A 16,091-nucleotide genomic window follows, 5' to 3' on the forward strand; every position below is an offset into this window, starting at 1 on the left:
CACACACACGCACGCACACACACACACACACACACACACACACACACACACACACACACACACACGCACGCACACACACACACACGTTTAAAATTTATATTGGATATAAAGGTGATATTCTCTATACTTATTGTTTAAGTGATTAATGTGAGCTAAAAGATCAGAAATCTAAAAAGGCTCTGTTTCAGACTGCGGATCTGTGTGATGTCAGTGAGAGGAGATAATCCTAATTTGTCATCCCTGGAACAGAAGCCCCACCAACGTAAATAAAATAAAATAAAATAAAATAAAAACTTACAGGGCCATTAATCATTATATATTCCGAGCTGAGAACCGGACTATTCATTTATGCGTGCAAGTGAGCGAGCTCCATGTAAAAGCCGTAAAATGAAGAAATGATGAGAGAAGGAAAGTCGGAGATGCCAGACTTAAATCAAAATGATGCGTTTTCTCTTCTTCGTGTATTTATAATTCAGTCCATCCTGTTCATTTGACGTGGTCACATGAATTAATGATGGACTCCTTCACCCTCCGTGAACCTTCCTCACCACCTGCACAGTCGAGCCGGCTTTGATTCCACAATCGGCCAGTGATGCAGTGGGCCTGTCCAGTGGCTTGCCATTAACGTGCAGCTTGACATTTTCCTCAGTGCATCCTAAAACGCCTTAAGACAGGACAAAGAGGATTTTACATTGCAGCCTTCAGACTAAACATAGCTACAAATATGTCCTAAATAATTATAACATGTTCCCTCCATTAGAGTGAGTGGCATTAGAGGTTATTGTTTAAAATAATGGTGATCGTTGTTGCGAGTTAGCAGTTTAGGGATTTTATCAGTATTATACAGATTTAGGCTAACTGTGTGTGTAACTTTACAAGCAAAAGTAATCTGTTTAAGATGTTTGCGCGTTTGTTCCACATTTTTAGTAATCCCCCCCAAAAAAAGCAACAGAATATGCTTTATAAAGTTTGCATATAGATTAACTAAGCACTGATAATTACATTTTTAAAATGTATTTATTTTCACATTTTTGGTTATTTACCTAGGATGACGATCGTCTTCAGCATTTCCATTATGAAAGAACTCACAGCCATATTAAGCATTTCGGTGTGCAGCGGCATCAGATGCACCTGACCTGCAGGCGTGACAACGGCGACTCCTGCCATTATTTTGTTCAGGAGGCGAATGTGCCTTCCTTCCAGCTTCTCCGTCCAAAGATTACGCGAGGTGACGGTTTGTTTACGCTACTTATACCTCCCACTCGGGGTTGGAGGCAGGCTGTTGTCAGTTCGTTGTTACGTTTTAACAGGGAAATAAAACGCTAACGTGTCATCGTTGGGATTTTTCGGTTATGATGATACTCAAGCCATTATCAACATCTTTTTAAAAAACGAAGTGAAAGCATTCCTGTCTTCTTTTGTATTGTTTCGCAGTCAAAAATGTACACGGTAAGTATAAAGACATGGGTAAGTAGGGAAGATAGTTTCAGTTGTTTAATCACTCCTTATCAAATCCAGTGTACGCTACCAAACGTTTCGACACGCCTTCTTAGTTCATGTTTTTTCTTTATTTCCATGAGTATTTACATTGTAGATGAACACATATGGAATTATGTGGTAACCAAAAAATGTGAAATAACTCAAAATATGTTTTATATTTTAGATTCTTCAAAGTATCGGCCCTTTGAGCTTCAGAAGGTAGTTTTCCAACAGTCTTGAAGGAGTTCCCAGAAATGCTTGGAACTTGTTGGCTCTCGTCCCTTAACTCTATGAGCAATCTCATCCCAAAGTAGTTCACCTGAACAGTAGTGGTTTTTGATATGGGCATGGTGGTGGGGGGCGCCATCACGGGCCATCAAAAAATAGTTGATTGCACCCATGCTCCAACGACATCATGCCAGCGCATTTTTGGGATTGCATGAGCACCGATCGGTTTTCTATCGCCCATTTGCGAGGAGTAAGGGCGCCCTCTGTTTGTTTATGTAATTGGATTGCACTTTGTCTCTGTAGCCCCTTGTCTTGATCAAGTGCTGCTTTTGACAGTGCTGCAATATTTCCGACAGAGGAAACAGAAGCATGTATCCTATACAACTGAGTACTCCAGCCACGGTCGAGTGCAGTACCATGCAGGATTGAATGATCTTAATGTTGTACCACCAAATGCACATTTGGGGTAATTATCCAGTATTCGCTGGGATGGTGTATTGCTATTTCAGTCACTGGGTAGCTGAGTGGGTTGCTTTGGCGTAGCAATTTCTTCATTTTGCTCTGCCCTGCCTACTGAGAAACCTGACACATACTAACAGTGATATGTTTAGCTGCATGTTCTCCTTAAATTGCTGGCTGTCTGAGTGGTGTCCAAAAAATGATGTGGGCTTTATAGGTAATTGGGAAACTTTCTGGAGGAAACCTGGTCTTATTAGGACAGATAGCATCCATCCCACTTTGGATGGAGCAGCTCTCATTTCTAGAAATCTGGCCTAATTTATTAAACCTCCTCAAAATATCACTATCCAGAGTTGGGACCAGGAAGCAGAGTTGAAGTCTTACACGCCTCTCTGCAGCTTCTGTCCTCCTGTTATGGAATAAGATCAGGGTGAAAAACCCCCAAAAAGTAACGACTTTTCTCTTTTCTTTTCTAACTATAGGGAATGTTTTCTGAATTCCTATTACTTCATGTTCATGTCTCCAAAGAAATCGTGAGAAAACTGGCTTTATTCTCACACCCAGAATCTGTGGATGAGCTAAAAGACATTATAAAAGAAAAGTTCAAACTTGACTATGACTTTAGCTTATCATACAAAGACCCAGACTTTGACAGGCAGCTTTGTTCACTTCTAGATATTGAGGAGCTTCTTCAGAAAGCTATTGTAAAAGTTGGTAGATCAGATAGTGGAACTATCACCACTATCTGGTCTACCCAATGCCATGACTCCAGACAGGGTTGAAAGATGGCCTCAGGATTTCCCAATTCCTACATTTTCCTATGAGATAGAACTCGTACTTGGTGAGGGTGATGTTGCTTATGAGAGAAAAGGAAAGGCTCTCAAGTTGTTTAGGGAACAAAAGCATGACATTCTTGAAATTCTTGCAGCTAAAATGCATAGTTTCAATGCATACCCCAGTGATCGGGATGTATCAGTGGTAGCTGAAGCTCTTGTCACTAAGCATCCTTGTCTAAAGGAGCCTGGATCACAGACAGGTCAGCATGGGTGCAAAAATAGGACATTTAAGATGGGGAACTATCATGCTAAATTGAGTCGGGTTTAATCTGTAAACCTAAAAGTTCAAATAAAGGCTAAGCATGTAAATGATGTTCACCACAATGCCCATTATTCGGTGTAGAAATGAATCTCCTTATTAAAAGCATGATTTCAAATGTTGTTCAGATGAATACTGGAAACTACCTAACACACCCTCATCAGTTTGATATGTAGCAGAACAATGTTTGTTTAGTTTATTTTTTTTGCTGCTTCACATCCGGCTTGTGCCAAATGATGGCTATGAGTGAATTCATCAGTGCTGTTATATAACCATATAAAAAATTAGACATTTTAACATCCAGTTTGATTCACATTCAGAAAACCACAATGGTGAAAGCAACACAACAAGCCCAGAAAATCTCCAAGTAAATCACTCAGAGTCTCTGATCTGTAGATCAGGTACTTTCCTCAACTTGACTATGTGGTGCAAGGTTCCAAAAGTAGTGTGATAAAACCAATAAAGTCATAAAATAAATAAATAAACCTTGACTCTCTGCAGCACTAACAGGGATTAACTAAAATAAAAGTGTATAAAATAATGACGACTTCTAATCTGTAGTCACATGACTTCTCATAACTGCTGGGTTGGAATCAAAAGTAACAAAGAATAAATAGAAAAAATCTTAGGGGCATTCCCAGGTGTGTGCAGAGGGTGTTTACTGTTCATTCAAACAGGTGAAAGATTAACTGATGAAATCCAAATGAACTGATTGTCAACAATCCCAGGAAAACTGAAAGGACAGGGGAAGGAGAGGGAAAAAGGAGGGACTGGGAATCTGCTAACAGAAAGAGAAATGAGGTGAGGCAGATGGGGGTGTGCAGTGAGGAAAGAATTTGGCAGGTTGACACAGCCTGGTGAAGCATTAGCACCATAACACCAATGCCAGCACACAGAAAACTGTCAATGGAAAACCCAATAAAGATCACAGCACAATGGCAAGATGAGAAGATTCAACAGAGAGATAAGCCTTCAAATTTGTCTGAAGATTATGTGGTTTTGCTAATGTTATGGCAATTTTAATAGTAACCTGCAACACACCCAGTGAGCATGATTCAAAGTGGATTTAATAAACACACTGCAATGTGGAGAGAAACATCCTAGCCAAAACACTAGGATCATCTCTGCCCATGGCTGCCACCCTGAACTCTTTTGTACACACACAGACAAATACATTACATGTTGGCCCATGTCACGGGGGGCTGTACCTTCATTATTCATTATTTTTTTGTGTAGTTTTTATTGAAGTCTAATGTCTGCCTTGGTTCATTATTTGGTTCTAGGAGTCATCACATTCTCAGTTTTCAAATTTACAGGCCGTAAAAGAACCTCAGTATTTTCACCCTGAAGAACAAAGAGTAAAACGTGTTCTTTCATCAAAAGCTGAACGATGAGTTCACTACATTCAAATCACCCCTTTCTGAAGTTCTGGGGGTAAAAGGGGGTTTAATCTTGTACTAGCAAGATGTACCTAATGAAATGTCTGGTGAGTGTATGTGTCTTTCTTAAGAGCTCAGCTCACACATTGGTGTACAAGCCCCACCTTGTGGAAGTAGGAAAATAACTTTTTTTTTGGTACTCCGTTAACTAAACAAAAGGTTGATTCTGTTCATGTGTATGCAATGTTTTTAGTGGGAGAAATGTTTTATCATTCATCCAAGTGATTTATCCAGTCTAAAGACTGAAGGCTGAATAAGTCAATAAGATAAAAATGAAAGTTCACTGCAAAAAGTGGCATCAGAGTTCAACTGTTTGAATCATAATCAAAGGAAAGTGAGAAGAGTAATAACAGAATTCCCTCATTCAGAGGATTTTAAATGAATCTTACAGCTTTTAGTGTTACCAACAGTGAGGACAGGTGTCACGAGTTAATCTGGCTGTGTAATAAACAGATAAGATGATCAGTGTTGTCTTTGCTTAATGACTGGTTTTAGTCTTGACAATCCACATTGCTGCCATTGCATCTTTTAACATGTCTGTGGGTAGATTTCATTTCACCAGATGTAAGTGCAGCCACTCAGCCTCTACTCAATGTGGTCATAGAAGCAGGTGCAAATGTGTCACAAGTTAATCTAGTAGTACGCTATGGCATACAGTGGGGCAAAAAAGTATTTAGTCAGCCACCGATTGTGCAAGTTCCCCCACCTAAAATGATGACAGAGGTCAGTAATTTGCACCAGAGGTACACTTCAACTGTGAGAGACAGAATGTGAAAAAAAAAGATCCATGAATCCACATGGTAGGATTTGTAAAGAATTTATTCGTAAATCAGGGTGGAAAATAAGTATTTGGTCAATAACATAAATACAACTCAATACTTTGTAACATAACCTTTGTTGGCAATAACAGAGGTCAAACGTTTACTATAGGTCTTTACCAGGTTTGCACACACAGTAGCTGGTATTTTGGCCCATTCCTCCATGCAGATCTTCTCGAGAGCAGTGATGTTTTGGGGCTGTCGCCGAGCAACACGGACTTTCAACTCCCGCCACAGATTTTCTATGGGGTTGAGGTCTGGAGACTGGCTAGGCCACTCCAGGACTTTCAAATGCTTCTTACGGAGCCACTCCTTTGTTGCCCGGGCGGTGTGATTTGGATCATTGTCATGTTGGAAGACCCAGCCTCGTTTCATCTTCAAAGTTCTCACTGATGGAAGGAGGTTTTGGCTCAAAATTTCACGATACATGGCCCCATTCATTCTGTCCTTAACACGGATCAGTCGTCCTGTCCCCTTGGCAGAAAAACAGCCCCATAGCATGATGTTTCCACCCCCATGCTTCACAGTAGGTATGGTGTTCTTGGGATGCAACTCAGTATTCTTCTTCCTCCAAACACGACGAGTTGAGTTTATACCAAAAAGTTCTACTTTGGTTTCATCTGACCACATGACATTCTCCCAATCCTCTGCTGTATCATCCATGTGCTCTCTGGCAAACTTCAGACGGGCCTGGACATGCACTGGCTTCAGCAGCGGAACACGTCTGGCACTGCGGGATTTGATTCCCTGCCGTTGTAGTGTGTTACTGATGGTGACCTTTGTTACTTTGGTCCCAGCTCTCTGCAGGTCATTCACCAGGTCCCCCCGTGTGGTTCTGGGATCTTTGCTCACCGTTCTCATGATCATTTTGACCCCACGGGATGAGATCTTGCGTGGAGCCCCAGATCGAGGGAGATTATCAGTGGTCTTGTATATCTTCCATTTTCTGATGATTGCTCCCACAGTTGATTTTTTCACACCAAGCTGCTTGCCTATTGTAGATTCACTCTTCCCAGTCTGGCGCAGGTCTACAATACTTTTCCTGGTGTCCTTCGAAAGCTCTTTGGTCTTGGCCATGGCGGAGTTTGGAGTCTGACTGTTTGAGGCTGTGGACAGGTGTCTTTTATACAGATGATGAGTTCAAACAGGTGCCATTCATACAGGTAACGAGTGGGGGACAGAAAAGCTTCTTACAGAAGACGTTACAGGTCTGTGAGAGCCAGAGATTTTCCTTGTTTGAGGTGACCAAATACTTATTTTCCACCCTAATTTACGAATAAATTCTTTACAAATCCTACCATGTGGATTCATGGATTTTTTTTTCACATTCTGTCTCTCACAGTTGAAGTGTACCTCTGGTGCAAATTACTGACCTCTGTCATCATTTTAAGTGGGGGAACTTGCACAATCGGTGGCTGACTAAATACTTTTTTGCCCCACTGTAGGTGGCAGTAGTGGACTGACCTCCATTTGAGACTGCTCCAGCTGCTATGTGATAGTCAGTGAACCTGCTACAAATTGAAGATCATATGCAAATTTTGGAAATTAAATCATGAATCATCCTAACTTCGATTTAAAACAAAAGATTTCCAACTCTCCTCCAGACTCGATAACACACGACAAACCAACTGACACACCTAAGTCACTCACGTTCTTAAATCCACTCACTCTCACAAGCTCTACTAAATCACAAAGGCGCTTGTTTATTACTAATCACTGTGTAACTGCTGTAAATTCACGAGCTTCTGTCTTCTCTATTGTAACTTGTAGCACATAAATCTTATAAGTTAAATTGCCTTGGCAATATAAACCTGTAATGTATATATCAAATATTGCACCTCCAAATATTACGTCTCCATGTAGTGTCCAGGATGTGGATCCACTGTGACGAGAGAGAATGGGTCAGATTTGAATGTCCTCTGTAAAGTGTGCACAGCAGTAAAAGGACGGCCGTTTGAATTCTGCTGGCAGTGTTTGAGGGAGTGGAAGGGTGCACGGCCTCGGAAAGACCGCTGTGAAAATGATGACTGCTCAAACCCGTCACTAGAAACACTAAAAAAATGCTTGTGCAGATATCACATGGTATGGGTATGGAGTCCATGTGTGTGTGCCTCTCTGTCCGTGTCTGTCCCACCTGTGGTTTGCAGCAATTAGGAATGCCCATGTACATGTTTGTTAACCAGTTGCATTGCTGCCCCCAGACAGACCTCTATACCTGTTTGGAAGAAGAAATGATTGGAAAGAAACAGGCCGTTAAGTTTCACCTACTTTGTATTGAGAGTGCCTTTTCTAAATGTACAGTAAGTGTCAGCATGCTGTGTTTTAAACTCTCTGCTTTAATAACATCACATTATAAATTTACTAACAGATGTGATCTATACAGCTGTCTCATGTCTGAAGTCCAGTGATAAATCTACATAAATCTAATGTCATCCATTTAAAAAATTTAGAATAAGGTTAAACTTTCTGCGTGTATATATAACACATGTTGTCTCCTTATCACACATTTTGTTTGTATTCCTAGCTACATGATAATAAATTGTTTAGAGCAAATGTTTGTTTTAGTAAATTGTAGTTATATTTAAATCAACGTCAATGTTTAAATGTAAATAAAAATGTATCTGTGGGGGAAGAAAAGCCAGGAAAATCCTGTACAATACAATATTGTGGATTTTTATTTATTTCTTATATCCTGTAAGTGAACACTGTCATGTAAAATATGATCCTTCATTAAACATTATATAAAAAATGTTATAAATTAAATATTTATGTGACAGTAAATAAATACAGTAACTAATTTAAAATGCAGATATTTTCATTGTTGTTAAATTGCAGTATCGGTAGGAGAAAGCTTCATTACTTTGTGCTGCTGAGTTGGGAAATGCAGGAAAACCAGTTTTCATTATTTGTTTGTCATTGGATAATAGACTACATTTAACTACATTAACTCTTAATCTGATTAAAGTTGAGCTATTTAAATGTTAACGTGAATTTCTAGTCTTAGTGTGATCCCAGAATGACTTTAGTTTTTACTCTGCTTAAATCATTTAAAATCATTGTTAACGTATTCACATGTAGATCACTCCATGAATTGCACTGAGGTAAACATTTTATAGAAGAACTTATGTTTCCCCAAATCCAAGTTATGATATATGATATATAATACACATGTCAAAAGAGCAGGTCTGAGATTCTGATATGAAGCTAAACTCTAAATCACTGCCTTCAGCACCTGATTATGGTGCCACAGATAGCAGCCATCGTGCAGAGTCTGTGGGCAGCTGCTGAGTAGATATTCCAAGAGCAAAGGAGCAGAAAGGAGTTTCACTCTTTCTCAAGATGATAAAGGTTTACCAGGTTAGCCAAAACATCTACTCTCCTTGCCAACACAGTCCCACTGCTCTGCTCATTCCATTTGGCCACACCTGCTTTGACCTCTTCCTGAAGTAGGTGGTAGGTGGTGTTCCTTTTTGCCCCAGGCCTCTAGGCCCATCCTCAGGTTGCTCAAGCCATCTTAGACCATTTGTCTCAGATGACCATGATGAAGGCCTATGATTCCATGATAAGCTTATGAGTTAACCACCGTAAACTTATGTGCTTGTATTCCCAGCATGAATGCTCTCCTTTTATCTTTAATGCTGGTTAAGTGATACATTATGAAGAACATTACCTGCATTACTTTGGTTACCAGCAGAAGAAAATGTATCACAGAAGATCTAAACACACTAAGATCTAAATATGGAACCCAAGATGATCTGTAAATGATAGAGTTCAACTACAGCTGAAACATGTAAACGATGCTCATCATAATGCCTCGTAGCTAAGTGTAGAAGTAAATCTGGTTTTACAACACGATTTCAAAGACTGTCATTAAGCTGCACACTGGAAACTACCTACTAACGAGAACTGTTTGTATCAGTGTTTGTTATGTAACCAGAACAATGTTTGGTTTGGTTTTTTGCTTCTTTACATCCTGGTTGTTGTGCCAAATGAAGGCTAGGAGTGGATTCAGCAGTCCTATTTTACAAACATTCAGATGAAATTTTTTAACAATCAGTTTGATTCACATTCAGAATATTGCAGTAACACAATAATCCCCCCAACTCTCCAAATAAAATAATAAATCCAGGTCATAATGCTAGAAACACAGCACGACTGGTCAGATCAACTTTGACTATATGGTGCAAGCCTATAAAAGATAGTTATAAAATATAATCAATTAAATAAATAAACCTCGACTCTCAGCAGGACTAATACTTGTATTATATAAAGTAAAATCATATAAGTGCTGATCTGCAGTCATATGACTTCTTAAAGCTGCTGGGGAGAAACTGAAAGTGACAAAAAACAGATGAAACAAAAATACTGGTGACGTTCAGAGACCTGGTGTGTTCAGAGGTCAGTGTCTGTGTTTACTGCTCAAACCTGAGAAGGATAACAGGTGGGATCCAAATGAACAGAGTGTGGATAATTCTGGGAAAACTGAACCTTTAAATTTGGCCAGGGGGAGATCTTCTAAATTCACTTATTTTCTCAATGTTTGTGCAGATAATGAATGGCTTTACTGTGATGTAATTCATGAACCGACCAGTTAAAGAAGTCACCAAATTTTCAAGATCTTTCCACACATTTTCAGTTCACTTCCGGGACTGTGAGTTCTCAAAAGCTTCAGCTTCTTCTTTTGGAGTAACAAGATGGCCCATCAGCACCGCTGGTCAGGGATGAGCTGCTGCCCCAAGTGGAAGATTTCCAGCATCCCTAGGACCAGTTCATGAGCGATGGGGGAGTGGAGCCAGAGACTGACAGGCAGTTTGGTCCTTTATTAGTTTGGTGTGGTGAAGAGAGCTGAGTGTAAAAGTGAAGCTGATGATTTACAGGTTGATCTATGTTCTTCCACTCACCCGTGGTCACCAGCTTTGGGTAGTGACTGAAGACATGAGACTGCGGATACAAGCAGCAGAGTTTCTTCTTAAGAGTGATGGCTCTGCCTTAGAGATTATTATTGCAGAATATTATTGCCAAATTTCATCTATGCATTTGAACAAAACATTTGATGTAAGTCTGTGGATTTTTCTTCCTTCCTGCCGTGATATTCTATCTATCTATCTATCTATCTATCTATCTATCTATCTATCTATCTATCTATCTATCTATCTATCTATCTATCTATCTATCTATCTATCTATCTATCTATCTATCTAGGGGTGGGGAGACGTGATTAGGAAGTGACACATTCAAGGTTCACTAAAAGCTGAAACGTACTTAATCATTATGAGGCACTGCAGTGCAACTAAGAATGAATTCAACAACAACCAATGTGATTTTTTACCTTGTCTTAAATGTAATACATTTTTAAACTTCATCAATTAATTAATTAATTTTCTTTTTTTAATTTTTTGCTGAGCGATCATGATGGGTCTTCTGGACCAAAGTCTGATTTTTATTTTTATTTATTTTTTGTCCCAGTCCAGCCCTGTGTGAACCAAATATCGTTGTTGTAAACTCAGGCAATCAGCCTTCACACCTTCAGAGGCATTACCCTGAAACACACGCCCGAATAGAGAGAGAGAGGGAGGAGTATCGTTGCTTACATTCACAGCGGACCAAAGCGACTCTCAGTCCATCGCTGGATATTATTCTGTGAACAGAGACAGTAAAAGCCAAGCCAGATGTTCAACCCGGCCTTACACGAGCTTTCACGTTACCGAGATATTTTACTGAGACGAAGGGTTGCTTTGTCCATCGACGTGCTAGATGACTGTCACCCTTACACGGAGTTTCTCGTGGACACAGCGACGATGGCCCCAGCATTCCCGCCTCCGCGACACAGGTAACACTGTGGTTCACTCACTGTTGTGTGTGTGTGTGTTTCATCTGCTGCTCTGATTTCACTGACTTTTTCTATTGTTTTAAACTTCGCGCTGATCACAAACTTTATGTTAAGAAGAAACTGTGTGCGACTATCTGTCTCCAGCGAAATTATTTCTCTTTAATGTGAAACCGAAAGTGTTCATTTTAATCTGTTTTTTTGTTTTGTTTTGTTTTTCACGCCCTCAAGCGTGCCAACAAAACAGGAGAAGTGTTACGACCCTCGCGACAAGACACTTAAGTTTGTCGATGGAGAAGATGATTTGGACTGTAAGTAGGCCTGTTACCTGGGCACTTCACTTTTTAAAGTGACATCGAACAGACATACATATTATATATATATATATATATATATATATATATATATATATATATATATATATATATATATATATATATATATATATATATATATACATTATATTAAAAATATTTTTACCTGCGTTGACACTAAAGTTAAACAAAACGCATTAGCATTCATTTATGTTTGACACTGATTTTTTTTGCTTGTGTGTGATTGTTCTCAGTCTTGTGTGAAGACTTCAAATCTCGCAGAGCTCAGATGTCCTGTGGTCACGCTGTGACCCCGACCTCTCTCACCAACTGGTGTCGCAAGTTGTTGGACCAGGTAGGCCACTAAAGGTTGGCTTTGCTAAAATAAACAAGCAGACATATATGAATAAATAACAGCGTCATGCAGGGTTGTGTTGATTTTTAACAGGATTTTTATGTTATGTCAACGTGAATAAATAAAGAAAAATGAAAACAGTGCCCAATATGTCATTAGTTTTTGTGGTTGTGAATTGGATTGTAATGTTTACTGTCATGTAGATGAGAAAGAAGCTACGCTGACTTAAATCAACACACAGAGCGACACACTGCTGTGTAAATTCATGAACTTCTCTTAGCAGAAACCTGCTGTGCTCTCAAGGAAATAAATAAAACAGTCAGAAATGTTCAGCTTCCGTCTTTTCTATTGTAACTTGTACTTGTGCATGTTGGCTGACTGATCTGCCCTCTGTGAGGCCTTAGTGTAGCCTTGAATTACACCTGTACTGTTACAGCTGTGATCATTTCAGTGTTTCTATAGAGTAAAGAACATAAATAGCTTTCAGACAAAATATAGCAACACAACTCTGTTTCATCAAATTTGTACATAATTTGTACATATAGCAATACAGTTGTGATGTATGATGAAATATTTGAGTGTTTGTAGTTTTAACCCTTTCATGCATAGTGGCCAGTTATTCAAAGGCTGTTTTTTTGTATTTGTGTCAGTGTTGATGGTATACTTGCACATATACCACTACATTGGACACTGATGTGTCACTTCATACTCAATTCATAAGTCAATACGTGTATTGAGTTTAAAAAACTCTTTCGAAAAAGAAAATGTTTGAAAAAAATGAAGGTCAAAAATCTTTTTTTCATGCCTGAAGATGAATAAAAATACTTAAGAAAAAAAAAATCCAGATTCAGGTTGTCATAATTCATGCATGAAAGGGTTAATAACCTACTGAAAAAAACTCATCGAATTGTTTGGTGTTTTGTTTTCAACATGCGAGTCTATTAATTCTCACCTCTCCATATTTAATAAAGGGTAGAAGCAGGTTTGTGTGTGGTGGGTCTGGTTGTAGTGCTGAGTGGACTTTTGCAGAGGTTTGTAAAATGGCTCTTCTGGACCCTCAAGAAAAGACGTATTTCAGAAAAACCATGGAATTTAACATTGCCAGGAAGACACTTACTACTAAGTTTGTAAGTGTTTCATCAATATATTATATATACTGTGAATATAGACTTAATAGACATTTTGCTATATATTTAATATTGTCCCACCTCTGTCTCCATGTAGTGTCCTGGCTGCAGATCCACTGTGACGAGAGCAAATGAATCAGATTTGAATGTCCTCTGTAAAGTGTGCACAGCAGTAGCAGGACGGCCGTTTGAATTCTGCTGGCAGTGTTTGAGGGAATGGAAGGGTGCACGGCCTCGGAAAGACCGCTGTGAAAATGATGACTGCTGTAACGAGTCACTAGAAACACTAAAAAAATGCCGAGATACCACATTAAATCAGTATGTGTATGGAGATGAGTATGAGTATGGACTCCGTGTGTTTCCCTCAGTGCGTGCCTGTCCAACCTGTGGTTTGCTGTTGCAGCACAGCAAGAAGGGTTGCCCATCAGTTTTTTGCCCTCGATGTAATGGGACATTTTGTTTTGTATGTCTGAAGCACTCTAGTACATGTTGGGGGATCAGGTGCACTCCTGCCCCCAGGCAGACCTCTATACCTGTTTGGAAGAAGAAATAATGGGAAAGACACAAGGCTGATATGTTTCACTTTCTTTGTATTGAGAGCGTCTTTTCTAAATGTAAATGGCACTATGCTGTGTTTTAAATTCTCTCCTTTAATAACATCACTTTATGAATAAAAATTGTGTTTTATTAGTGAGACATTTAATATCAAATGTGTTCTTTACAGCTCTCATGTCTGAAGTCCAATGATAAACCTGCATAAATCTAATGTCATTCATTAAAAAAACTTTAGAATAAGGTTAAACATTCTGTGTGTGCACATGCTGTCCTCTGGTTAGTTACATGTATAACATATATTGTCTCCTTATCACACATGTTGTTTGTATTTCAAGCTACATGGCGATAAATTGTTTAGAGAAAAGGTTTCTTTTAGAAAAATTTAGTTATGTTTAATCAATGTCACTACTTAAACACTACTAAAATGTAAATAAAGATTTATCTGTGGTAAAGAAAAGCCAGAAAACTCCTGTGGATTTTTATTTATTCCTTAGTTCTTGTAAGTGAACACTGTCATCTAAAAATAAGATCCTTTATTATACATTATATAAAATGTGGTACAAATGAAATATTGACTTTACTGCTAAAATAATTCAGTATCTGAGTTAAAATACAGATATTTTCATTATTGTTAGGTTAGGTTACTCATACAGTCTCAGCAGGAGAAAGCTTCACCACTTTATGCTGTTGAGTTGGGAAATGCAGGGGAAACAATTTTTTGTTTTTCATTTGTACCAAAAAATTTGATAATGGACTAAATAAAATTATTTAACTCTTAATCTGATTAAAGTTTAGCTGTTTGAAGGTTAACCTAAATTTCTAGTTTCAGAATGATTGTGGCGACCGTGGCTCAGGGGGTTGGGAATCGCATCTGTAACCAGAAGGTCGCCGGTTCGATCCCTGGGCTCTCTGTCCTGGTCGTTGTGTCCCTGGGCAAGACACTTTACCCTACTTGCCTACTGGTGTTGGCCAGAGGGGCCGATGGCGCGATATGGCAGCCTCGCTTCTGTCAGTCTGCCCCAGGGCAGCTGTGGCTACAACTGTAGCTGCCTCCACCAGTGTGTGAATGCGAGAGTGAATGAATAGTGGTATTGTAAAGCGCTTTGGGTGCCTTGAAAAGCGCTATATAAATCCAATCCATTATTATTGTATGATTTTTACTCTGTTCAAATCATTTAAAATCATTGTTAACGTATTCACATGTAAATCACAGCATGAATTGCACTGAGGTAAATATTTTACAGAAGAACTTCTGTTTCCTCAAATCCACATTATGATTTATGATATATAACACACATCTCAGAAAAGCAGGTCTTAGATAGTGATATGAAGCTAAACTCTCAACCACTGCCTTCAGCACCTGGTCGTTGTGCCACAGAAAATAGTTTATCACAGAAAATACGCACTAAGATTTAAATATGGAACCCAAGATGATCTGTAAATGAAAGAGTTCAACTAAAGCTGAAACATGTAAGCGATGCTCATCATAATGCCTCGTAGCTAAGTGTAGAAGTAAATCTGGTTTTACAACATGCTTTCAAACACGGTCATTGAGCTGCAAATTGGAAACTACCTACTAACGAGAACTGTTTGTATCAGTGTTTGTTGTGTAACCAGAACAATGCTTGGTTTGGTTTTTGCTTCTTTACATCCTGGTTGTTGTGCCAAATGGTGGCCCTGAGTGGATTCATCAGTCCTATTTTACAAACATTCATATTAAATAATTCTAACATCCAGTTTGATGCATATTCAGAACACTGCAGAAGTAACACAATAATCCCCAAAACTCCCCAAATAAAATAATGAATCTAGGTCATAATGCTAGAAACACAGCGTCACCGGTCAGATCAACTTTGACTTCATGGTGGCAGTTTACTAAATATAAAGTGATAAAACCCATAAATCATCACATGAATAAATCTCCACCCGCAGCAGCACTAAGACTCTCATTATATAAAGTAAAACCATAGAAGTGCTGATCTGCAGTCGTATGACTTCTTGTAACTCTTGGAAAGAAAATGAAAGTGACAAAAACACAGTAAAACAGTCTTGGGGACGTTCCCTGGTGTGTGCAGAGGTCCGTGTCTGTGTTTACTGATCAAATTTGAGAAGGATAACAGGTGGGATCCAAATGAACAGAGTGCAGATAATTCTATGAAAACCGAAGTTTTAAATTTGTCTGAAGATGATGTGGTTTCACTTTGAAAGCAATAAAAGCTTGACTTCTACAGTTTAGCATGTTGTTGCTTGCAGGGCAAGATCTTCTAAATTCACAATTTTTCTCTCGACGTTTGTGCAGGTAATGAACGGCTTCACTGTGATGTGAGTCATGCACCAATTACACCGTTTGACCAGTTAAAGAAGTTAACTTTTTTTTAAAGATTCTTCCACACAT

At 39.0% G+C, this 16,091-nt stretch overlaps 1 protein-coding gene across 1 annotated transcript; it reads left to right on the forward strand.

Moving 5' to 3' along the window:
- The first annotated feature begins 11,150 nt into the window (after positions 1 to 11,150).
- LOC113018817 (probable E3 ubiquitin-protein ligase ARI7) lies at positions 11,151 to 14,138 on the forward strand. Its single transcript, XM_026162211.1, has 5 exons — positions 11,151 to 11,348; positions 11,577 to 11,656; positions 11,914 to 12,014; positions 12,986 to 13,141; positions 13,239 to 14,138. Exons 1-5 carry the CDS (start codon positions 11,188 to 11,190, stop codon positions 13,692 to 13,694), a joined length of 954 nt encoding a protein of 317 aa, XP_026017996.1. The 5' UTR covers positions 11,151 to 11,187; the 3' UTR covers positions 13,695 to 14,138.
- Positions 14,139 to 16,091: the final 1,953 nt, after the last annotated feature.

Source organism: Astatotilapia calliptera, chromosome 3 (genome assembly GCF_900246225.1).
Source record: "Astatotilapia calliptera chromosome 3, fAstCal1.2, whole genome shotgun sequence".
NCBI classification, from domain to species: Eukaryota; Metazoa; Chordata; class Actinopteri; order Cichliformes; family Cichlidae; genus Astatotilapia; species Astatotilapia calliptera.

Coding starts and splice junctions, on each gene's coding strand:
- LOC113018817 (XM_026162211.1), top strand. CDS start 11,188: ATGTTCAACCCGGCCTTACACGAGCTTTCACGTTACCGAGATATTTTA. Junction 11,349..11,576: donor TTCCCGCCTCCGCGACACAG/GTAACACTGTGG, acceptor CACGCCCTCAAG/CGTGCCAACAAAACAGGAGA. Junction 13,142..13,238: donor AGACACTTACTACTAAGTTT/GTAAGTGTTTCA, acceptor GTCTCCATGTAG/TGTCCTGGCTGCAGATCCAC.